The 24,512-nt window shown below is 61.5% G+C and overlaps 5 protein-coding genes across 5 annotated transcripts; 3 read left to right on the top strand and 2 right to left on the bottom strand.

Annotated features, from left to right (window-relative positions):
- Positions 1-1,139: 1,139 nt before the first annotated feature.
- VTJ83DRAFT_6532 (uncharacterized protein) lies at positions 1,140-3,686 on the top strand (the record flags this gene model as incomplete). The annotated part of the gene is made up of 5 exons (XM_071013254.1): positions 1,140-1,220; positions 1,286-1,836; positions 1,896-1,973; positions 2,048-3,243; positions 3,352-3,686. The coding sequence occupies 5 exons, from the start codon at positions 1,140-1,142 to the stop codon at positions 3,684-3,686; spliced, it is 2,241 nt and encodes a 746-aa protein (XP_070864159.1).
- Positions 3,687-4,325: 639 nt separating this feature from the next.
- Positions 4,326-4,883, top strand: VTJ83DRAFT_6531 (uncharacterized protein; the record flags this gene model as incomplete). The annotated part of the gene is made up of 2 exons (XM_071013253.1): positions 4,326-4,687; positions 4,793-4,883. The coding sequence occupies 2 exons, from the start codon at positions 4,326-4,328 to the stop codon at positions 4,881-4,883; spliced, it is 453 nt and encodes a 150-aa protein (XP_070864158.1).
- A 2,003-nt stretch (positions 4,884-6,886) lies between these two features.
- Positions 6,887-8,487, top strand: VTJ83DRAFT_6530 (uncharacterized protein; the record flags this gene model as incomplete). Its single annotated transcript, XM_071013252.1, has 4 exons — positions 6,887-7,652; positions 7,740-7,928; positions 8,031-8,183; positions 8,276-8,487. 4 exons carry the CDS (start codon positions 6,887-6,889, stop codon positions 8,485-8,487), a joined length of 1,320 nt encoding a protein of 439 aa, XP_070864157.1.
- A 1,290-nt stretch (positions 8,488-9,777) lies between these two features.
- VTJ83DRAFT_6529 (uncharacterized protein) lies at positions 9,778-17,061 on the bottom strand (the record flags this gene model as incomplete). Its single annotated transcript, XM_071013250.1, has 1 exon — positions 9,778-17,061. One exon carries the CDS (start codon positions 17,059-17,061, stop codon positions 9,778-9,780), a length of 7,284 nt encoding a protein of 2,427 aa, XP_070864156.1.
- Positions 17,062-20,133: 3,072 nt separating this feature from the next.
- Positions 20,134-22,068, bottom strand: VTJ83DRAFT_6528 (uncharacterized protein; the record flags this gene model as incomplete). Its single annotated transcript, XM_071013249.1, has 6 exons — positions 20,134-20,754; positions 20,822-21,247; positions 21,319-21,669; positions 21,750-21,830; positions 21,896-21,965; positions 22,058-22,068. The coding sequence occupies 6 exons, from the start codon at positions 22,066-22,068 to the stop codon at positions 20,134-20,136; spliced, it is 1,560 nt and encodes a 519-aa protein (XP_070864155.1).
- Between the last annotated feature and the right edge of the window lie 2,444 nt (positions 22,069-24,512).

The raw sequence follows: 24,512 nt of genomic DNA, 5'->3' as shown, positions 1-24,512 counted from the left end.
TCGACCTACCTAGGCATCATGGCCCAGGCTGTGGGGGGGGGGGGGGGGGGGGGCGCTCGCGTCTTTTGCCCAGCTGTTGGTTCGACGGAGGAATTGGGCCCCTGGACTGCCACCTGCAGATCGGGTCTGGAGATCCTTCCAGATCGTGAACGCCACAGATGACCCTTAGACACGGGCCGCGGGAGCATGGTTTCTGTTTCTTTTTGCTCCCCTTGTTTTCGCATGCTTGTCTTTTTGTAATCTCCAGGGCCCCTCCCGGCTCGAATGCGCAGGCGCGCCTACTACGCAGTTAGTATACACGGTAGGTGGAGGCTCACTTACGTTTTGCCATCGGATCAGCCATTGGATTTCGTGCCAAACGCCTCCTCGGCCTCCACCAGACGCCTTTCCTTTGCATCCCCTCGGAATCCTTCATGGCCCAGCGCGTGGTACCCCAAACCCTCTGGCCGGGCCCTTCCACCCTCTCTCGCAGGCCCACAGGTTTCCGCAGCACACGGTGCACCAACGCGTCATGGTCAGCGAGTGTAGGGGCTATCACAGTACGCAGTATGTAAGCTTGTGAGAGTTGCCGTGGCTCCCAAGTGCAGGAATGATTGACGAGCTTGTACGAGATGGGCAGTCGGATGGTGCTGATGGTGAAGTGTGGTCGGAAGAAAAGAAATAGAGGCAAACCAAGCTAACCTTCCCGAGCATAGAGGCGGAAATTGTCTCCGCGACCGCGTGCCAAGACCTGTGCCGAGACGGGCTTGGCATCCAGTCAACCACGGCAGGGACCCCTCGCCGTAAAGAGACGCCCACCGGGCCGCGTCGCCTGTTCCGGATGTTTGTGGGCCCTGATCACTGGGTAAGGGCGCTGCGAGAAACTCGACAATGTGTGAAGGGCTGCAAACGTCGCACGTTCAATCATCGGCCAAGTCCCGCTCCCGTCCTGCAACAAATTCCCTTCTGCTACCTAATACCATACACCTTGCGTACGCAGTACACTTCGTACTATACACTACGCAGCAACCCCTCCCCCTCTGCTCCACCGCCACTTGTACATACGGTGTAGGAGACCTTGTGACCCCAAACACCATCTTACCCTGAACCAACCTATCAAGACCCCGACCACCACCAAGCCAGGCCCTGCTGGCCGCCCCATGATTTCCTCCGCCTGCGCGATCGTCGACCCTGGCCCACGCCGCGCCGACGCCTCCCCCCACTTCCCACGCCTGGCTGCTGTAAGATCCCGTGCTGCACTCCGCGCGGACGTGGGCTGCTGCCAAACAGCCCCGACACCGGCAAGATTCACGCCTCCAGCTCTGCCCGCCTCCCCTCCAACATCCCTCTCCGCACGCTCCCCTTGCCCCAGGAGCGCCACCAGCCGCCTCAGCCCTACCAGTCATCCTGGAGCCTCCCGCACCACGGTCACGGCTACAGCCACCCCGCCGACGCCCCGGGCTCGTCTGAGTCGCATGACGACGAATCCGACTCCTGGACTGACACGGCCGACATCGCCGAGCAGCTCGCCGAGGAGGATCCGCTTCGCGAGCGGGTGAGCAAGGCCCTGGGCGACGACGATCCGCTCGCGGAGGTTTTGAACAGCAACGGCAGCAGCAAGAGAAAGGAGACCGACGGGCGCCAGCCAAGGCCCGGCCGCTCCCGAGATTCGTCGTTGTCGTCGGACGGGAGCCGGTCTTCCTCTCGGCGCCGCCGGAGCTCCTCGGTCCTCAAGGAGGCCATCCGCATCCCCGACACGGTTCCGCACCGCAGGCCGTCCTGCGCGGAACGCCTGCTCGCAGCCATCATGATGGGCGGTAGAAGCCCCATCCACGGCCTGACGGGCAAGCCGTTGCTGTTGGTCCTCGAGAAAGCCCGTCGGGGCCAAGCATCACCTTGGCTGACGCGTTCCGTAGATACTTTACCTCCATCTTTGTATCCCTGGGCGTCTTCCTCTTCGGGTACGACCAGGGCGTCATGTCGGGGGTCATCATGTACGAACGCCTCGTCGCACACCCCTGTCGAAGAAGCTGGCCGGCCCGGATGCTGACGTCCAATGTTTCTCCAGAGGCGAGTACTTCCGCGCCTATTTCCACGAGCCCTCGGCCCTGGAGATCGCCACCATGGTGGCCATCCTGGAGGTCGGCGCCTTCGTCTCGTCCCTCGTGGTCGGCCGGATCGGCGACGTGATCGGGCGGCGCAAGACCATCCTGTACGGGTCGTGCGTCTTCTTCGTGGGCGGCGCCATGCAGTCCTTTGCGGTCAGCATGGCCTGGTTGATGGCCGGGCGCGTGTTCGCCGGGCTGGGCGTCGGCATGCTCTCGACCATCGTGCCCGTTTACCAGTCGGAGATCTCGCCGCCCCACAACCGCGGCAAGCTGGCCTGCATCGAGTTCACGGGCAACATCATCGGCTACGCCACGTCGGTGTGGGTCGACTACTTTTGCGGCTTCATCAAAAGCGACCTGTCGTGGCGCCTGCCGCTGCTCATGCAGTGCGTCATGGGCGCCCTGCTCGGCCTCGGCAGCCTCGTCATCGTCGAGTCGCCGAGGTGGCTCCTGGACCACGACCACGACGACGAGGGCATGCTCGTCATCGCCAACCTGTACGGCGGCGGCGACATCCACAGCCCGCGGGCCCGCGACGAGTTCCGCGACATCAAGCTCAACGTGCTCCTCCACCGCCAGGAAGGCGAGCGCACGTACCGCGACATGTTTCGCCGCTACGGCCGGCGCGTCCTCATCGCCATGTCGGCGCAGGCGCTGGCCCAGCTCAACGGCATCAACGTCATCTCGTACTACGCGCCGTACCTGTTTGAGCGCGCGGGTTGGCAGGGGCAGGACGCCATCCTCATGGCGGGCCTCAACGGCATCACGTACGTGCTCTCGACGATCCCGCCGTGGTACATGGTCGACCGCTGGGGCCGCCGGCCGATCCTGCTGTCGGGCGCCCTCGCCATGGTGGCGTCGCTGTCGCTCATCGCCTACGTCAGCTACCTGGACGTGCCGGCCACGCAGCAGCTGGTCGTGGCCCTCGTGGTCGTGTACAACGCGGCGTTTGGGTACTCGTGGGGCCCCATCCCCTGGCTCTACCCGCCCGAGATCCTGCCGCTCAAGATCCGCTCCAAGGGCGCCAGCTTGTCGACCGCCACCAACTGGGCCTTCAACTGGCTCGTCGGCGAGATGACGCCCATCCTCCAGCAGTGGATCACGTGGAGGCTGTACCTGGTGCATGCGTTTTGGTGCGCCGTGAGCTTCGTCGTGGGTACGTTCACGAGGACAAACCAAGCCCTTTTCTACCTATCGTGCAGCGCTGTTCTTGTGAGGTCTTGCCCCGGCTGACGATTTTTTTCCCTCCCCTCTCCTCTTGTAGTCTACTTCCTCTACCCCGAAACCCGCGGCGTCCGCCTCGAGGACATGGACGTCCTCTTTGGAGACTCCACCCACCCCCGCGGCACACCCGGCGATAGCGCGTCCACGCCTGCGCTCCGCGCCGAGTCGGACGCCCTGCTGCCTCCTGCTACGCCAGCATCGCCGCTCGATGGCCACGTGGGAGGGAGTGGAAGACGCGGTGGCGTCAGAGACAGATTCTTGGGTTCCTCCCGTTCCGCTGCCGCCTCGGCTGAGGGGCAGCAGGGATGGTTCTCGAGGGTGCTGGGGAGGAAGAGAGGGGGGGAAGGCTATGCGCCGGTCGGGCAGGAGGATTGATTTGGAAGATGGAAAACAGGCCCTGGGGGTGGGAATTATGATTACCCTTAAGGGGGCTGACCATGGGGAATGTATGATACATACTTGCTGGCCTGGTGGGTGGAATTTTGGAATTTTGTATAGAGATGACGCAGGTCGCCCCTTGCCATGCACACATGGGAAATCGTGGAATTGGATTGGACTTTTTTCACTCAGCGTATAATATACGTTGGATCTTCTTTCCAATGCCTGTTCGGCAAGGTGGTGTGGCTCGTTGAGAATTTGGAGCGAGTGTTTGGAAGGAACGTGAAAAAAAAACAATGAAAAACAAAACAAGATAAACACAAACTTCCCTAGGATCATTCATGGTTCAAGTTTGCCTATCGGTCAGATTTCCTGTTCATTTTGTCAATTGCTCCCTTTCCTCACCCGCTCGTTGTGGGTTGTTGGCCAAGTGAGTGAGTGACCCGAAGGGGTGCGTGAGAGAGAGGCGGAGTGGTGGTGATGCTGAAGCCGTTGGATGGATCCCTATGCGCCAAGCCCAGGTTGAATTTCTAGAATTTCGCAGACTTGACACACTCATGATCCAACAAACCATCTTCCCCATCTCTTTGTCAGCCATCAACAACACCCCGGCCTTTGTGAAGAAAAAAAAAAAGCATGGCATCCCCAGCAGCCCCCGCCACCAAAGCCTCCACCGAGCTCATCCACGCCTACCGACACCTCCTCCGGTCGGCCCTGCGCGCCGTGCAGTTCAGCAAGCCGTCGCGGTACACGGTGGTCGACCGGCTGCGGGAGGGGTTCCGCGACCCCAAGGGCACGCTGGATCCGGAGCGGGTGCGGCGCACCGTGTGGTTCTTCAACGCGGCGGCGCAGGCGCGGGGGCTGGAGCACAAGATCATGAAGACGCTGTGCCGGGTCGGGTGGGAGCAGACGCACGAACGGAGGAGGCTGGGGTATAAGCTGAAGATGAGGCTGGAAAAGGACCGGTCCGAGATGGAGGCGAGGGGGAAAAAGGGAAAGTAAGCATTCTTTTTTTTTTTTTCTTCGACCCTCTAAGCCGTGGATTGCTGACCGACTGACCCTCTGCGTGTGTGTGCGCGCGCGTGTGTGTGTGCTCTGTAAAGAGAGCCAGACATCATTTCGGACCACCGGTATGAACACTACAACCGCACCATTGCCATGCTTAACGACTCGATGGGCCTGTGTCTGCGATAAGCCTGGTGGGCGGGTTGGTGGTTTACCATAGGCCCCATCCAGGTTGGAATGGAATCTGGTGGCTGCTTTTTTTGCCCATAGGATGGGTGCATTGGCGCAGCTGGGCTTCCCAACGGGCCAGGACTCCCGCATCCTTTTTTTTCCCCCTTGGCTCCGGGTCTCATAGCCGAGCTCTCCCGGCCCGGTTGATCGGAGCCGGACGCTGCTGCGTACTGCGTAACGGCGAGAGAGAGGAGAGGGGGAGGGGATTTTCCCACGCTGCTCCTCCTAAACCGCTCCGAAGCGGCCGTCGGCGCCCGGCGGTGTTCCTATCAGGGTCTTATCACACGCCAATGGGCTTGTCCACGCCTGAGGGACGAGCCTACGAGCCCACCATACCATGCGCTGAACCCCTTCTAGGCCTGGCGCAATCGGAGTCACGGGTCTGTTGCGGTGGGGTCGTTTCGGCCATAGCCGCGGCGTCCGAGGGAGAGGGCTCAAACTTGGTGGCAGCAGGGGTATCGGCGCATGTGTCAGCAGGATCAGGCGGGCCAGGGAGCCGGTGTCGCATCCTGGAGGAGGGCATCTGGCCATGTTTGTTAGAGGTTGGTCAAGTCGGCACAGTCCGCAGCAGGTAGTGTAAGGGTATCAATATGCACATGGCGGGCTGGATGCAAGATGGTGAGGAAAGGATGCTGTGCTTGCTGCAGGTGGGCAACCCGGCATGACGTTCGCTGGAGCCAGGCCCCTGTCGGGGGTGGGTGGTGGTGGTGGGTGGGCCCGGAATGGGAATGAAGCCATTGTCGGGTCGGCTCTTGCCTGGCCCCCCCTGGACCGGCCACCCGAGAACAGGGAAGGAAGAAAGGAAGCTTTTGTGGAAATCGCGGGCGATCCGACCTCGACTTCCCTCCAACGGCTTGTTTCCGTTCTTCGTCGCTGACGCTGACGAACCCTCTCTCCCACGTTGACCGGGCCCACGGATCGCCGCTGCATCCTCTGTCCACACAGAACTACTACAGTAGGCAGCGCCTACGCAGTACATACGGTGTGCGGTGTACAATATTATATTGTAAGTTACGCAGTACGGTGGTGGTAAGTGCCAAGGCCGACCCATGCTTTCTCTCTCTGCATGGGGGGAATTGGAGAGCTGGAACGGGAAGCTTAGAGTTCGACCTGAGCTTGCATCTCCAAATCTACCACCGCTCCACCCACACCCACACCCACATCCACCCCGGAGACGGGAGTCACACACGCTTCCAGCTCTCTTCGCTCATACGTTGGCCCCTCGAGTACTCCAAGCAAGCTTTCTTGGGGGCGTAACAGGAACCCCGCAGCCCATCTACACCGATCGCACTGTCACAGCTCTGGCCCGCCCCTCCCTCCGGTTCACTACTACTACCTACTGTTTCCGCCCACCTCGCTCCCTATCGCCGGTTGCACGAATCAGGCCGACTCAACCTCCAAAGCCCCGCCGTTGACAGCCAATTGCTGGCCAAACCCCAGCCGGACCCGTCGTCTCTCTCTCTCTCTCTCTCTCTCTCTCCCTCCACTCTCTTCGACACCCCTCCCCGAGCTTTTCCAAGCTCCCACCTTCATACGCTCCTGTCCGCCCCTTGGATCCGTGCTGACTCGCCACCCTTCGTCCCTCTCGATATCTCGCCCCTCGGTGGCCCCCCCCCCCCCTTCCCGCCTTCTGCAACGGCCACCATTCTATCCCCATTCCAACACCCCAGGGAGACGGCCACAACCAGCGCTCCGAGACATCTCCCTTCATCTCCCAGGGCGGCAGGGGGTTCTTATGGACCCTCCCCCTCTGGAAGACGAAGGCCCGTTCGCGAACCGTACCGCTGAGGACCCGTGTCTCGGCGGTTCCCCGAGACCGTGGCCCGTTGGCCGCCAGCCCGTGACGTGACAGAAAGAGGCGCGCCCGCCGGGGACTCGGATGGGACGAGGTAGACAAGACAGGAACCCAACCGGACGACAAGGAGAGACACGAGACACGCCAACAGGGCCGGGCAGAGACTATGCCTGCCGAACTATCCGCTTCCCACGACCATACCCAGCGCCCGAGACTGCTCCAAGATGGTCCGGCCCGCGGCCGTGGTCTCCCGTTACCCATCATGCCTTCGTCACCGGCCGAGTCCAACCAGCGCGAGGGCCAGCAGGAGCAGCCAACGCGCACCCACACACAATCCCACCCTCCAGGGCACCCCGCATTGAACGAACGCCGGCCCGCCCAGGTGGAATCCGAAGACGAGTTTTGTCCCGACCCCCGGCTCGCCGCCGGGGCCGCCGCCGCCGCCGCCGCCCTGCGCCGCAGCTCGCAGCCGCCCGTCGGCCCTCCGGTCGCCGGAAACAGCGCCCTCGGCAGCCATGCCGTGACCGGCTATCACCGCTTCGTCAAGCGGTACCGCACCGAGGTCGCCGCCTCGGCATCCAGCGTGCTCTCCACCCTGACGACGTTCCCATTGGACAGCGTCAAGACGCGCATGCAAACCTACCGCTACGCCGGCTTCATCGACTGCGTCCGCCAGACCTACCGGACGGAGAAGCTGCGCGGCTTCTTCCGCGGCGTCACGGCCCCCATGGCCAGCATCACCCTCGTCCGCACAGTCTCCTTCTCCATTTACCAGCGCTCCAAGTATGCCTACTCCGACTGGATCAAGCGCCACTTTGGCGTCGACGTCATGACGCATGTCATGTCGCCAGGGACCTACCCCAATGCGTGGTCCATCGCCACCTTTGGTGCCGCCGGTGCGACCGCGGGGTCTTGCATCACGGTGATTGCCTGTAAGGACAACAACAGAAGCAGCAGCAGCAGCAGCGAGAACGCAGAGGTGGCATCCACAGGCTGACTGACCATGGTGTGCGCATCAGGCCCCTTCGAATTAACCAAGCTCAGCGCCCAGGTGTCCGTCCTGCTGGCGGACAAAAAGAACTGCCCCAAGCCGGAAAGCCACGCCATCGCGGCGAGCTACCAGAACAAGGGCACCCTCAAAACCCTGGGAAACATCATCAAGCACCGGGGCTTTGGAGGACTGTATACAGGGTTCAGGTTACACCTGAGTAAGCTCCCCCGACCTTTTCTCGGCCCCGAGCCGGAAATCAAGTGAGCCATGCGATGACTAACGGCCGACCGTCCGTCCGTTCGCGTCTCCCTCTCTGTAGTGCGCGACACGCTGGGAACGGCCACCTATTTCATGACGTATGAGAGCAGCAAGCAGCTGCTCACCACCTTTGGCGGCGACGGCACCCACTCGAACCCGCTCGCCGTGCTGGTGGCCGGCGGCTTGTGCGGCATTGTTTCGTGGGCCCTCATCTGTCCGTGTTCCCTACTCCTTCTCCTCCTCCTCCTCTTTGTGATTCTCGCCACCGCACGACTAACTGATGAAACCCAACAAAAAAAAACACAGACCCCGTCGACTCGGCCAAGAGCATCTACCAGCGCAACTCGCTCCTCTACACCAAGGGCGAAAAGGTGGAGCCCGTCAAGATCCGCTTCTTCCAGCGCAACATGTACCGCGGCCTGGGCGTGTCCATGGGCCGCTCGTGCGCCGTCAACGCCGTCTTCTTCTCGTCGTTTGAGTTTTTGAAGAAGAGGATCAAGGCCATGGACGACGTCTGATTCGGCCCAGGATGCCCAACCTGACGGCCCAGAGGCGCGGTGACCATCTTTGTTACCTTCTCTGTGTGTATATGTATGTGTATATCTTGTGTGTGTTTGTCATATGGGCGTGTTCCTTGCCGGCGCTTTTGCTTTTGTTTCTCTCTGTCTCCGTTGCGAGGCTGGCAAAATTGTACACACTTATAAGGTTGGGTTATCTGGTGGGCGGCAAGGTTATGAGGGAACAGGGTGATTGTGGCTTGGTTTAGAGTGGGAGGGAAGAGTTGGCAGTGGGAGCGGTGGTGGTGGTGGTGGTGGTGGTGGCATGCTGAAAGGGGTTGGTTTTCTTCCCTTTTGTCATCTCTTCCCTTGTTTCCTTGATCTTCTTTCTTCCCTTTGTCGGCGGCCTGGAATCTAATTGCATACTGGGGGAGGGGGGGGCACATACTCGGTTGGGTTCGGTGGGCAATACATAGTCTTTAGGGGTGACCGGCGGCGGCAGACATAGTGCACGGAGGGACTGTTCTACCTACTTATCCGCCCTTTTCCCTCCTTGGGTCGACATGGTGATAAATATAGATACACGAATATATGGAAATGGTCATGCCCACGGATAAAAGGAGCATGAAAAGTGGCTATGGCACCACTGAGATCGTCAGGGGGTATGCACCTACATATGTACACCAACAAACCAACCTAACCAACCAGGCGGTATAAGGCCGCACCTATCGCCCCGCCATGCCGTCGCCAACACCAAATCATGCCCCTCAACTGTCCTGCCCAAATGCAGCCCCCGCGGCAAGGCCCGCTACAATGCCCAACCCTCTCTGATATCAAAATGTTCCAACCCAACCTGTGACCGGAACCGGGATTAAACCCATCAAACACTAGCCGGACCGATGACCTGATGACCGTATATGACCCGATGCCCCTTCATGACCAACCAACCCACCGACCGACCGACCGATCCGTACGAGAGTAAACCAAAGTGAAAAAGACATGTGCCCGCCTATAACCCATGTGTAATACCAAGATCCCCCTCACGTGTCCTGAACCAAACCAAATCCCCTGGCCGTCATGGCCGCGGCCAAACTGCCAACCCCACGATCCACAATCCAGGCCAGACCACCTGATGATACAAAGGGCCTGTGTTGCACATCCATCCCTTTGGAACATCCAATACACTAGGTATTGCATTGTTGAGATGGATCAAGTTTCGAGACTCCAGCATCCGTCCCCCCCTTTCTCATGTTGTGTTGTGTCGTGTCATGTCGTATCGTGTCGTGGTGGGGGGGATCGTTTCCTAGATTTTCAACTCTTCACCCCATTCTCCCCCCTCTTTTCCTTCTCCTCCTCCTCCTCGCCAGCCGGTCGCTTCAAGTACGCCTCCAGCTTCTTCCGCAACACCTCGCTCCTCACCGGCTTGGCTAGGTAATCATCCATGCCCGCCTCGAGGCACTTCTCCCTGTCGCCCTGGATGGCGCTCGCCGTCATGGCAATCACCAGCACCTTCCTCACCTCCTCGAGCTCGTCCCCGCGCAGGAGCCTCGTCGCCTCGTACCCGTCCAGGACGGGCATTTGCACGTCCATCAGGATGATGTGGTACGGCCGCCCTTCCCGCGCGCGCGCGCGGAGCCCCTCGACGGCCTTGAGCCCGTTGTCATATGTGTCCACGTTGGGGTAGCCCAGGCGCTGCATGTACTGTAGGGCGATGCGGGCGTTGATGGCGTTGTCCTCGGCGATGCAGATGCGCAGCTCGTGCTTGGGGATATTGGTCAGGTCGATCGGCGGGGGTCGAAGCGGGCGGGTGAGGGCGGTGGGAGACGAGGCATCGTTGAAAAGGGATGGGGGCTGGCGAGCAGCCGGGAGATTGCCGTCCGACCTCCCGGCGTTGGACAGAAGCTGCTCCTCGCCGGCGGCAACCTCCGGGCGGGCCTTCTCAAACGTGACGGTAAACCACGCCGTGGTTCCTACGTTCTCTTGGCTCTCGAGGCGGATCGTGCCGTGCATCATGGTCTCGATGAGCGACTTGCAGATGCTCAGCCCGAGCCCGCTGCCGCCGTACTTGCGCGCCGTGCTCGCGTCGGCCTGGCTGAAGGGCTGGAACAGCTTCTCGAGCTGCTGCGGCGAGATGCCGATGCCCGTGTCCTTGACCCAGAACGTCAAGGTTGCCTTGTCGTCCGTCTCGTCGTCGATGCGAGCGCCGATCGTGATGGACCCGCGGTCGGTGAACTTGAGGCTGTTGCTGATCAGGTTGCCCAGCACCTGGTGCAGGCGGATCGGGTCGCCGTAGATGAGCATGGGGGGCAGGTTGATGTCCTGGACGATGCGAACGTTCTTCTTGCGCGTCTTCTCGCGGTTGCTGTACGACGCGGCGCGCACCACCTCGCGCACCATCTCCTCCGGGTTGAAGGCGATGATGTAAAGCTTCATCTTGTCGGCCTCCATGCGCGAGAAGTCGAGAATGTCGTTGATGACGGTCAGCAGCAGGTCGGCCGACACGCGGATCGAGTCGGCCATCTCGAGCTGCTCCTTGTTGAGGTTGCTGTCGCGCAGCAGCTCCGAGTTGCCAATGACGCCGTTGAGCGGCGTGCGCAGCTCGTGGGACACGTTGGCCAGGAAGATCGACTTGGCCTTGGTGGCCTCCTCGGCGAGCTTGACGTTGCGAATCGCCTCGGCCTCGGCGTCCTTGGCCTTGGCCTCGGCCTCGATGGCCTTGGCCAGCGCTCTCTTCTGCAGCTCCACCATTGAGATGTTCTCGGCCGACACCTTCTCGACCGCCTTCATGGCGAGCGCGTTGGAGAAGCTGATGCCGATCTGGTTGACGAGCAGCTGCAGCACGCTGACGTTGCGGTCCGTGAACGACCCGGGGGCGCCCTCGAGGTACAGCACCCCCAGGAGCGGCTTGTCGCCGTGGCATATCGGCATGGCGATGACCGCCTTGCTGCCCGGGTTGCGCTGCAGCCACGCCTCGCCCACGTTCCCAAACCGCTCGTCGCTGATCAGATCCTGCAGGAAGATCACCTCGCGGAACCTCGTGCAGTACAGCACCACGTTCTCGGCCACCAGGTCCGTCACGCTGAGCGGGATCCCCGGCATGTGCGCCTCGGCGCCCCTCTCCGGATCCCCGCTCGCGGCGACGCACCACTCCTCGGGGCTCCCCTCGTCCTGCACCACGATCGCCGCCAGCGTCGCCGACCCGCTGCACGTCTGCAGTATGACGTCGCACATGGTCTTTAGCAGCTCGTCCACCCTCAGCACCGACGAGATCACCTGCGAGCTCACCAAGATCGCGTGCAGATCGATCATGTCCAAGGCGGGCAGCCCCGCGCCCCCGGCGCACGTCACCTCGGGCTGCATCGACCCGCGCCAGGCCGACATTCGCTCGCCCTTGAGCGCGGCCACGGCGGCCTGTGTTGCCTGAGGGTTTTCGTCGGGGGAGTCGCTGTCGACGGCGCCTCGATACTGGACGGTCGCGGCGTCGGCCGAAAAGTCCGTCTGCACGCCCTGGTCCATGGTGCGCGGGTTTCTGGCGGCGCGCTGGAGAAGGCTGCTGTGGTCGGCCTCGATCTTATCCGCGACGCCCGTCGCGCCCATCTGGCGATACAGCGAGATCGCATCGCGCAGCGCCGAGCGCGCCGAGCGCCCTGCCGAGTTGCGGACGAAGACGTTGGCCATGAGGTAGTTGCCCAGCGCCTCCTCAAAGGTGAAGTTATGCTCCGCAGCGTGGTCCAGCGCCTCCTCGTACTGCCGTATCGCGGCGCCCACATCCCCCAGCACCTCCGACACGGACGCTTCCAGGAGCTTCGACCACGCCAGGTAGTTGACGCTGTCGACGACCTGCCAGTCCTTGATCTTGCCGACGAGCATCTCGATCTCGCGCACCGTTCCGGCAACTTCCTCCCTGGACGGCGAAGCATCCACGTCGCCCGCCGACCGCGCGTCGCCCTGACGGCGAAGAACGACACCGGCGAGCGCCAGGCCGTAGATCAGCATCGCCAGCCTCGTGTTGCGAGCCGACCACAGCAGCGTCTCGCGCTCAAGGCAGGCCCGGCCGATCTCAATGGCGCGCTCGTAGTGGCCGTAGAGAAATAGCGGCGCGATCTCGAGGGTCTCGTAGATGAGCAGCGATCGGCCGCCGTTGTTGGTATGCGCCTCCAGCCAGCTCTTGTAGGTGGGCGTGTCGTGGTGCTCGTCGCTCATGACCCTCAGCGGGTCCGTGACGCTTGTCTTTCCCTGCAGGGCCCGGCAGACCTGCCGCACCGCGATCAGGATCGTCCCGCCGCGGGTGTCGAGGTGCCAGCTGGGGATGTCCTCGCAGCCGTACTGGCAAAACGCCTCGAGCTCGGCGACGTTATCGCTGGCGAACAATCGCAGCTGGGCCCAAAGGCCTATGCTCAGGATGGTCGACAGGCGATCGGTCGCGCTGGCGGCATAATCCAGCAGCCCTTCGAGCTGCCCGGCCGAGACGGTAATCGGGTCCTGCACATGCCCAATGAAGTTGGCATAGATCATGTACCCCCTCGCCATCGAGAAGGGGTCCCGGAACTTTTCAACCAGCTCAAGATACATACCCGCCAGCTCGGCGGCCAGCTTCGCCTTGTTGAACCGCGACAGCGCAATGATGGACATGTTGAGAAAAGCCATGCTGGACTGCGGGTACGCGCCGCGCGTGAGGTGCGTCTCCATCATGAGCAGCGTCAGCTGGTAAAACACGACCGAGTCGCTCCACCACCCGGCGCTGACCGTCTCGGCGAGCACGGCGCCGACCGCCGCCAGCATGGGGTCCTTCTCGCACGGGGGGTTCAGGGCATGCTCTCGATCGACGGTGGTGATCTTGCCCACCAGCTTTTCGAAGCGGGCATCGCAGTCCTCGAGCGTGGGGCAGTCGTCCAGCACCACGCCGAGGGCGTGCAGGCACTGCTTGAGCGATTCCAGGGCCTGCTGCGAGTCGCCGCTCTGGGCGTAGATGCGCGAGTGCAGCACCCAGGCGGGCGCCTTGTCCGTGGCGGTGCGCGCGTTGTCGAAAATGGTCTGCAGGAGCACGTTGGCGGCGCTCTGGTGGCCCATGAACAGATAACACTCGGCAGCGTGCAGGTGCAGCTGGAGGGTCTCGACGTACGACACGTCCTCGGCGCCCTCGTCCCACGGGTTCGACTGCAGCAGCGCGACGGCGTTGCTGTAGTACTTGGCGGCGGTCGGGCGTGCTCCGCTCTCGGTGGCTTCGCTGCCGCGCTCGAAGAGCAGCTTCCGAAAGGGGCGGCGGTGGGCGACGCGCTTCTTGATGATGTCGACCGACTCGCAGATGTGTGAGGCGGCGCTGTCGCGGAGGGCGGGGTCGTTGGAGCAGTGCTTGAGCAGGACCTGGGCGATGACGAAGTGCATCTTGCGGGTGCTGCACTCCTTGAGCGCCGAGGCGGCCTGGATGTAGCGGTCGTGGGCGAAGCGGAAGTGATCGTCGCGGTCGCTCGGGACGATGATGAAGGCCTGGATCGCGGCCTCGAGGCCCTCCACGGCCTCCTCCTGCGACGGCTTCAAGATGAGGTCGTTGGGGCAGTCGGAACAGTCGTCGATATCTTGACGCCCGCTCATCAACCGGCGGATGAGGTCGAACGAGAAGGTCTGCCCCAGCAGGGCGGCCCAGGCCAAGATGGCCCTGGACGCGGGCGGTAGCTCGCTCAGGCGGCGCGTGATGAAGGCCGTGTCAAGCACATCGTAGTCCTGCTCCCCCTGGAACTGATCAACCAGCTTGTCCAGATCGTACCTCCACATGCCGGCCATGTAGTCGTACCAGATGCACTTCTTGCGGTACCCCGCGCTGAGCATCTCGCGCATGTAAAAGGGGTTCCCGCGCGTCTTGGATTGGATGACACGAGCCAGCGGGTGCACGCGCTCCTTGGGCAACGACAGCGTCTCCGAGACGTACTGAACAATCTCGTCCTCTCCGAGCGGCGCGAGCTTGACCATGGTGATGGATGGCCCGGCCGCGCCCTTGGGGATGTCGTCGGACTTGGGCGGGCTGAGCTGCCCGAGCACGGCCTCGGGCGACATCTCCTCGGGACGATACGTCAGGATGAGCATCAGCTTCAGGCGGGCGCTGATGATCTGCGAGATGAGCTCGAGCGACTCGGCGTCGGCGTATTGCAGGTCGTCGAGGCAGAGGCAGATGAACTTGTGCTGGGTGAACACGCGAAGCACGTCCAGGAACGTGTTCATCAGCCGGTTCGTCTTTGCCGACGTGCCCGCCCGGAGGATGTCGCGCGGGCTCTGCCCGACGGGGCCCGAGGAGGAGGAGGACGACGACGACGACCAAACGGCCGAAGGCAAGGTCACCTCGGGCGACGCGCCGCGCGACGCGCCGCGCGGCTCCGGGCTGGGCCTCGACGCATCCTGGGCGGCGGTGGGGGATGGCAGAACCGAGGGCGAATCCGCCGGCGGCAGGAGAAAGTCCGGCAGCCCCAACACCTTGTGCAACGTCGGCCACACAGGCCGGACGTACTGCCTCAGCGACTGGTTCAGGGCCGTGTCCGTGTTCCTCTCGCCCTGGAGCTGGCGGAACAAGGACCCGAGCAGCCCCAGGAGCGGCCCAAAGGGCGTCTTGCGAGCTCTGTCAAACTTGGCGGTCGCGCAGTAGCCTCGCCTGCGGGCGTCTGGGAGGATCGACTGGACAAGCGAGCTCTTTCCAACGCCGCCAGCCCCTTCGATCAGGACGATGTCGCAGTGGCCGTGCCTCCGCAGCTTGACGGCGCCGAGCTGGCGGGCCAGGCTTGTCGACGAGGATTCCGTTCCCGCGTTGGTCCCGAGGCGCGACGACTCGGCAGAGTTGAAGCTGTCGGGCCCAAGCGAGGCGTCGGGATACGGGACGACGGCGGGTCTGTCCCACGGGCGCGTCGGCCGGGGAGGGTTGGCCGACATGGTTGACGCGTTGGACGAGAGGGCGGACAGGGAGGTCGCCGTCGAGTCGGACGGCGTCGGGGTCGGCTGCTGCAGGCCGCTTCGCACCCGAAGGTCCGCCTGGGAAATGCGGGCGGGGGAAGACTGGCGGTTCGTGCCGCTCGCGGAGCTCACGCCGCCGTCGCTGGAAGCATCGCCGGCCTCGTTGGCATCGGTGCAGAAGCTCGAGGCATCCGAGTTTCGAGGCAGCGAGGGGGCCGCCCCCGCGCCGGTCGTCAGGGCGTGGTTCTTTGCAAACTTTTCAATCAGCTTGACGAGCTCGGCGCGCTCGCGGTCTCGGCCGAGCATGCGCGTCGGCAACCGGAAGGTCGACGAGACGTCTCGGGAGGCAACGTGCCAGTCGCGCAGGGCAGCCGAGTCGCCGTCGCCGAGCATTTTCTGAACGGCCACCAGGTCATAGCGGAGGCCGCCGGCTGAGTAGTACCTGTCGTGCACGTTCTTGGCCGTGCACTTTTGTATGATGCGACCGATGACCTCTGGCACGTCCATGCGTATGGCGGTGACGTTAGGTATCCTCCGGCCCAGCACGGCCTGGACGACGTCGAGAGGCGTCTCGCCCGGGAACACGGGCTGCTGGGTCAGCAGGCTCCAAAACAGGATGCCCAGCGAGTAGATATCGGTGCGGGTGTCAGGCTCGGCCGTCATGCGTCCCGTCTGCTCGGGACTAATGTACTGCAGCTTATGCTTGGCACCCAGCGTCTTGGACAGGGCCGACCAGCCCGTGCTCGTCAGGCCGTGTTCGAAGGACCGCAGCCCGGAGCCGAAGGACACTATCTTGACCTGGTTCGTCTCCATGTTGTAGTGGAACGCATCCCCGCGTATCTCGCCGTGCACGATGCCTTGGCTGTGGTGGACCATCTCGAGGCACTGAGCCGCGCCGATGGCGAAGTCGAGAAAGTGTTTGAGGCTGACCGGGGGCGCCAGGCGCGGGGGTTCCTTGCGGTACGCCTCCCAGCGGTCCCCCTCCTTCCTGGCAAAGTAGAAGGCGGGGCCAAGGTCGAGGAGCTCGAACAGGCTGTTGGGCCCCGGGTCTTCGTAGACGGCGACGATGATGGGGCCTCGGTCACCCGGTGCCGGAGGCAGACGCAGCACGTCGAGCGGCTTGACGATGCGCGAACCTTCGGGATCGACGTTGGCGACCAGGCTTTTGCAGATGTAAAAGGCGCGCTCTTCGCGGAGGACATGGTACGACACCCTGGCCACAATGCGCTGCTCGATGACGGGGGAGTCGCCGGTGGTGGTGGTGTTGGCGGCGGAACGGTCCGAAAAGGAACCGTTCTCGGACGCGGAGGCATAAGAGCGGTGGTCGATGGAGGAAGCGCGACTCAAGGGGGCGAGGCTGGGGACGGCCGAGGGGCTGGAAGGGTGATGGTAAGGAGCCGAGTGGGGGTTGCCGGCGCCGCCGGCGGCTTGGTTGGCAGCCAGAGGGGGTGTCGAGTAGGGCGACACGAACCTCGTGCCAAAGACGTGCCAGTTGTCGTAGGTCGAGTGGAAGGGCGGCCGCGTCTCGTCCCATGTGTAGCCCGATATCTGGTTCAGACGGCTCAGGATGCGGGGAGGGAAGTCGAGCAGCTGGTCGTCCAGGGCGCGGTCGGTCGGAACATCGACGTCGACAGTGGCGGCAGCGACGGGTGAGTCCATGGTGTCGAGTGGCGTTGACGCTGACAGGCGCCCGGGGAGGAGGAGGGGGAGGGGTGGGACTCAAGTAGTCAAAGCTGGCCGGCCAGGAGTCGACGACGACAGGGCTGTCATGTTCTCAGGGAACGATGATGAGAGGGAAGAGCATGGCCCGTAGATCGACCCCCTAAGTCGCGAGAGCAAAACGCCGGTGGAAGGGAGAGGTAGGATGAGCCGAGGCGTGCGTGAGCATGCACGGAGGGGGGGGAGGGGGAGGGGAGGGGGGACGGCGGCTTCAAGAGGCGTCTTGTCCTGGTTCAAGCCGGGTATCTGTCCACGCAGCGACCCGGGTGATGCAGCCCTCGAGACGTGAGGAAAGCGCCTGGTTTCTAGAGGGCTGCCAGGTAGGTGAGCGCGCTGTTCGCGTGTTGCCCGCAGAGGATGCCAGAGCGGACGTGTCCCAGCCGTGGTACGTCGACGCTCCCGCCGGGAGATCCACCAATATCCACAGGAGGCGAGTCAGGGATGGAAGCTGGTCGTTGTCCTCGGGGAACCTTACCTGGCGTGCCTGCGAGAGCTTGAGCGTAGGCGGGGGGTGTGTGTGAAATGCAGAAACAGCAATCACCATCCGTGACTTGACGAATGCCTAAGCTTCAAACCCGTCCACCGCCGTACCCTGCCCTTTAGAAAACAAGAGACAAGCGGGTAAACCCGGCCAGAGGAGCTTGGAAGAGGGTTTCGTGCCCCCGGTGGCGAACGTGCGCGTGCGGGAACTGTAAGTGGTGAGCCAACGAACCTTGACCGGATTCGGGGCTGGCGGGGCCAGACGCTGGGCGCTGGGCGAGGTTCGAGGGTAACCGATCTGCTGTAAAATAAAAAAAAGAAAGAAAGAAAGAAAGAAAGAAAGAAAGAAAACAGCCCTGGGGAAGAAACGGGACGGATGGAGACTTGGCCGGGATTGTGCTTGGTGGGCGACACACCGCAAAAAGAAAAGAGAGAGGTCAGATGCGCCTCACAGGTAGGTTGAGCAAAACCACCCTCACCACGAGCCGACGTTGGAGTTGGCTGACACTCTCCCACCTCACGTCGTATCGTCCAGTGCTGTACTGCTGTTTAGGTGTCTACTGCGTAGGTTGGTGTCAAATTGTTCAGTGCATGAGGCGGGGTGCCAAAAGCCTGGTGGTGGAAGTGGAAGTGGACAATGGAAGGGGGAGAGGTGGCAGATGGCAGATGACAGGCAAAATCCCGGCCCTGCCTTGGTTGGGATGGTGAAGGCACACACACGCTGGAAGGAGAGCAAGCTGGGCATGTGCTGTAGCCTGAATGGGACGGCAAGTCGAACAAGAAAAACCGGGCTCCACTTGCCTTCCCGGTCCACCTCCCTCAGTCAGCCAAACCTTGGAACCTTGGGAAGGAAGGAAAGCCAACCGATGCGACTGCAAGAGCGGCAGGACGGGAGGTGGGCAGGGCGGGAGGTGGGCAGGACGGGAGGTGGATGCGATGTTGCGTCCTCTCTGACGGATTTGGATGGGTTCCAAGGACGGTAAATCCACACAAATGCGTCCACCTCACAATTTCCCGATGCATCAACGACCCGAGGTATGGTGTACTGAGTACGTACGCAGCATGCCCTGTGCACTAAGGTGCTGTGTCGAGAGATGCCTTAGGTACTTACTTGCCTGGTCGTTAGACACACGCTCGACTGGCATCGGAACGTCAAAAGTTGGGAGAGAATAAGAGAGAGAGAGAGAGAGAGAGAGAGAGAGAGAGAGAGAGATCACCGACCCCGGCATGCCAAACCCAAACATCACGCCTCGCAAAAGTTCCAATGATGGCCGTACACAGTAGCGTAAACGACATGGGGCCCCCACCACCTGCGTATACTATTATACTTACTACAGTAGAAACTGGTTCCAGGGCCGTGGAAATGGATGGACGCACGTTTTCCCGCAACTACCATTTCGTGCGTCGGTGCCCAAGTTCCCAGGTTGGCTGTCAGTCATCAAGAAAAAAAAGCGCAGAGTGGCGGTCGGTTGAGGAGGTGACTCTCGGGACTTTTCCCATCTATCCAAGGAGGTTTTTTTTTCCTCCCTTCTTTTCCGTCGCTTACCCAGGGTGCTGCGTAAAGTCCCTTCCCACCTCCCTCGTCACCCTCTCGGCTCACCCAGTTCTCTGGTGCGAGCGCCGGTCCACCCCACCCTCCCAGTTGCCAAGATGGATCACCGGTGAGATGAGAGCGATGGGGATCTGCATCCTCTTCGGCAGGCATCTGACTCGATGTTCCTGTTTCCGCTGCGGCCCTGAAATGGCTGAAGCTCAGGTAGCGTAGGGATACCCAAGCCTTCAGGTGGTGTGAGGTGCCTTAAATCAATCATCATAGCCCCTTTCGCCAGACTCCCTCGTCACAACGTTGGCTGCGTTTTCCCCTCAAGCGCTCTTCTACGGCCATCATGTACTGTGAAGCGGTCTCTGCCATCGACCCCCTGTCACCCTTTTTTCGATGACGAAACCGGCCCCCGCCCCTCGTCTTCCCTCCCGCGCCATTGACGTCACCAGCCACCCACGGCCAACCGCCTGGCCTCCCGAGCCGTAACACACATGGAGCCTGCGCTTCCTCGCTTGTACCAGGCTGCCAATCTTGACCAAGGCGCATGCAATGCAGGACAAACGTCTTGCGCGGCGGTCCGTGGGTTCAGTCAGGAAAAAAAAAGCAAAAGGGGATCAAGATCGAGATTAACCCAACGGCACACTGACACGACTTGCCCCGTGGTCGTCGTCCCGCAGACCAGCTCAGCAAGAGCTCTTTGTTGGTTTGCCCTGGTTCTATTATTCAGGCGATTGATTGCCTCTCTTTCTACTGAGCATGTTGGAATCTCTGCATCCACAGCCATCTAGCAGCAGCGCAACAGCCACGGGAAGCCCGAACCATTTGCGCAGATCCTCATCAGAAAAATCCTCCCCCCCCCCCTCCCTTTGCCTTGGCGAAATGCACCCTCCTCCCCTGAGGCTCGGCCACGTTTTTCTCCCTCGACACCCCCCAACGCAACTTCAACCCCCACCCATCTCCCCGACGAGGTACCGTACCCCCGTACCCTTTCAAGCCTGACCGCTGGAGCGGACAGGGATGTCGCTGCTTCCCGAGGAGCCGGCCACGCTGTACACCTTCTGCGCGAGCCGACGCTCCGTGTTCTGGCGCGTGTTGACAAAGTCCGGGTAGTTGAGCGTCAGCTCGACCGCCCCGCTGACGATGTTGTCGACCGCCTCCACGCCGAGCATGAACGAGTGGTCCTGGTTGCCCACCTCGTACCGCCAGCTGCCGAACCGACCGCGCGACCAAATGTCGAGGGCCTGAAGCTTGGGGAGGAGCTCCTTGAGAACGCCCTCGCGCTCGAGCGTCGGCGTCGGGTAGCCGTGGTCGAACTTGCGGTGGTAGGTCGACACGATCTCGTCCTCGGGCTTGATCATCTCCGTGTTGATGAGACCCTGGATGCAATCCTTGAGGAGGTTGGCCTCGTCCACCGGCTTCATGGTCGACTGCGACACCTCCAGCATGATGGACCAGTACGGGCCCTCCTTGGCCTCGCCGCTCGCCGGCTTGCTGCCGTCGGCGTGGTACAGCGTCGGGAGCTTGACGTCCGCCTGCGGCTGGTTGTACGGCGAGTAGTTGGAGAAGATGGTGGCCCGGTAGAACGGGCAGTTGTTCTCGGGGAAGTACAGCTGGAGCCCGATGCGTTAGAGCTTGGCCCTTCCCAACGTCACATGCATGCGGAGGTCCAGCACTCACCCAGCACTTGTCTCCGATGCGCTCCGGACGCTCGCCGCGGATGCCCACGCCGATGACGTGGGTCGACGAGTAGTAGAGGCCCTTGGACAGCGTGATCAGCTCCCGGTCGCCCATCTTCTCGGCGAGGTGGTCCACCGCCATCGTGTTGATGAGCTTGTCATAGCCGACCGTGGTGCCGTCCTTGAGCGTCACAATCTTCTTGTGCGCGTCCACCTTGACCACCTCGCCCTTCTCGCCGAACCGCTTCTTCTCCTCCGGGAGCGTGTTGGCCACGGCGATCCAGATGCCGCCCGTACCGTCCCTCGCAGGGAACCGGAACGTGGCGTTGGGGCCCCAGTTGCCCGCCACCTTGTTGAGGATGACGTTGCGCGTCACCAGCTTCACGTCCGGGGCGGCCACGCGCTCGCCGAGCCACTGGCATTGCATCTGACCGTCTTGTTAGGATGTGCGAGAGGACAAAAACGAGACGCTTGGGCAGAGAGTCCATGATAACGTACCTTGGTGGTCGGCACTGCCCACACCTTGTAGTTGTACGGCCGCATGAAGATGTCGGCCACGCCCTCGCCGCAGGTGCGCAGGATCCACTCGTCAAAGTCCTTGGGCTTGGTCGTGGCCACACGGGCCGCCATGGCGGCGTCGATGAGCCCGTCGATGCACTTGACCTGGTCCTCCTTGGGCAGCATGGAGATGTTGTTCTGGAAGGGGTACGGAACCCATTGGCCCTTGTACCGCACATACGAGATGCGCTGGTGATGGTACCAGTCATCCTCCTTGGGCAGCGCCTCATCGAGGCAGTCGTCGAAGTACTTGTAGTGCGAGAAGATGACGTGACCACCGACATCGTAGAGCTGAACGTATGAGCCGAGGGGTCGCGACCAAGGGAGGAGGAGGAGGATGAGGAGAATGAGGGGCAAGGGAGAACACTTACAAAGCCCTCAGGAGTAACATCGGTCGACGCAAGACCGCCAGCCTTCTCATTGGCGTCCACAATCAACCACGAGGGGCCGTTCTGGGTGTTCAGAACTCGTCAGCAAGGCTGTGCGGCAAGGCAGCTGACCGGCAACATGAACTTACAATGTGGTTGAGACGCTTGGCGGCACCCAAACCCGTTGGGCCGGCGCCGATGACGAGGATGTCAACATTACTTGAGGGGGGAGGGGTTCTCGTCAGCAACCCAAGGTGCTCTTTCTGGCATTGTACCAATGCTCTGACGCTGCGCCGTCGTTTTGGACTTACATATCCGCCATCTTGGACAACAGAGAAAACAGTCGAAACGAGGGTGGGTTGGGCTCAGCGGACAAGCTGTGGGATGGGAAGTCAGCGCTGAAAGTGACAAGAGGCTGCAGGCGAGAAGCTTCTGAGCAACTCGGAGCAGATGGTGGCTATAAGGAGGGTGGAGAGGCGGTGACCGACCTTGGAGCGGCTGCTTCAAGTGAGATCTTGAGAATTGGAAGGCGATGGTTGCACTTTTTCAACCCAAGAGAGTTTGTTGTTGACTTTTGGGCCATACCGCCTCCGCTTGCCAGGGAGGCGTTGGGAGCTGGAGGCTTCAGACGGGCCAGCCCCGCTCAGCTCAGGGGTCTATTGGACGACTGCAGTGCCTACTTGGGGAATACGGTAAAATTGCGGCCCCAGCGATAAGAGATGGAGCCCGTCTAGAACCTCCCAGTTGGGCGGGATGGCGGGATGGATGCTCGTTCATTACCTTTGGGGTCGTATCCGTCTTGAGGCACAGACAAGTCTTGCATCCGGCGTTGGCCATCCAAGGCGATCATTAGCGTACGTATTTGTTTGCTTTGCATGCAAGATGAGGTGTCTCGACGTCCGTCCCGTCCCGCCGGGTCCCATTCATGTTCCAAGCGCCACCAACGATAACCGTTATGGTAATCATTACCAGAACATTTCCATTTGGGTAAGAGAGTCGTCGGGATCTCACATGGACCTCCTCGACCTACGCAGTCCTCGACGCGGTCCTCGGCTCGGTCCTCTGGTAACATCTAAGATCCCCGAAACGAAAGGACTGTCGGCACCTCTGCATGCACGCCATCGCAGTCCGTTTTGGGGGTTTTAAGTGGGAAATACAGGCCCTGTGGTGTGGGGGTTTGAACTGACAGATGCAGCATGTTGGGTTCCACCGCGTTTCGGATTGCCGTGGACGCTCAAGCCATCTTTGCGCGGCACCCACAAGACAGACACATCGACACGATGGCAACATGGGATGGGGTCCGCGGTATAGCGCCAAGGAGGGTACACCACTACAGCAGACGAGACGGTAGAACAGCTGCTCTGAACACTCAGAATCACCCGGCCTTGTCAAACAATCACGTATAGGCACCTACCCTTGGGAGCGCCACACCCCATGGATACCGCAGCCGTCCAGGGCGGCGACCTGAGATGAGGAGGGTCCCGTCGCCTGTGCTCAACTGCGTTAAACGTGGTCGACGGAGTAGCTGCCCTCGATCTGGGTTGGGTTGCCATTGGTAATTTCCTGGCTGTACAATACTATACACAGTAACCCCCTCCATCCCGTCCGCTTCCGCTCATCTCATCTCATTTCGGTATGAAACCGTGGCGATTCACACGTTGAAAAAAGGCCAAACAAACGCTCTCGTTTCATGATTTGCTCCACCAACCAAACAGCCTCCTGCCTTCTCGAGCTGCTGGGAAAGGGCTGAACTCTCTTCGGGTCTTTGACACGACAAGGCTGAACCGGGCCATGGCATCGACACGGCGGTATGGGACGGATTCTCCGGCGGAGATTGCTGTTGTCAAGAAGGCATACTCAAGGCGGTCAGCAACGGGGTACAGCGCGCTGTGCCACATTCACGATTGTAACGTAGTGCTGAGAGGGCCAACCTCGTGTTCTGCCCGGGATTACGAAGTCGGCAGCCCTCCTGCTGGAGAAGAAGCAGAGGGCACGAGTAGCTTGAATATTCCCACCTCCACCACCTTTCCAACGGCCGAGACACGACCTGCCGTTGCGGCAGCCAAGCAAACTCTATCAGCCTACTGTGTACGTACATACTACTACCTCTGCGTACCTAGATGGTGCTGCCTTAGACGGCAGTTCGCCTCTAGCGAATAAAGTCCATACCTACCCTGAAGATAGAGACCTCCATGGAACCGACGGAGTCCTCTCAGCCCGCTTCCCTCAAGGCGTGAACCATGAAAACATACCGTGATAAAAGCTCTCTGGCCCCCCGCGTGCAGTGCATCCCGTCGTGGTTCTTCCCAACCTTGACTGTTGCCAAGACCCACAATCGGAGGTCCAGTGCGGTCTGGATCTTGGGAACGCCACGCTGTGAGACCCACATACAGCCCCTGGTCCCATCTTCAAGTTGAACGGGTCCCGCTGCTTGTGGTATTGCACCCTTGTCCTTGCGTTGCAATCGCTCCCCTGAGCCCAAAAAAGTCCAGTCAAGTACGGGGGACGAACTTCGACTTGTCCCATCCACAAACTCCATCGCAGACGCTGCCCGCTCTTTTTCCTTGCACCCAGCCAGAGACCGATCGCAACCCGTCCAAGTGCTGCCCGTCGTCTCTAGCTTCTTCCATCGAGGGTCGTCTCCGATCTTTTCCCGACAGCCAGCTCGGCGATCCGTTCGTTCCTAACCCCCCCCCCCCCCCCGTCACCGACAAATCCGCCATCATTGCTTCTCACGCCGTCGTTCGTCGCTCTCGTCGCGTCCCG

This window comes from Remersonia thermophila, chromosome 6 (genome assembly GCF_042764415.1).
Source record: "Remersonia thermophila strain ATCC 22073 chromosome 6, whole genome shotgun sequence".
Classification (NCBI taxonomy): domain Eukaryota; kingdom Fungi; phylum Ascomycota; class Sordariomycetes; order Sordariales; family Chaetomiaceae; genus Remersonia; species Remersonia thermophila.
This window is presented reverse-complemented; position numbering and strand designations above follow the sequence as displayed.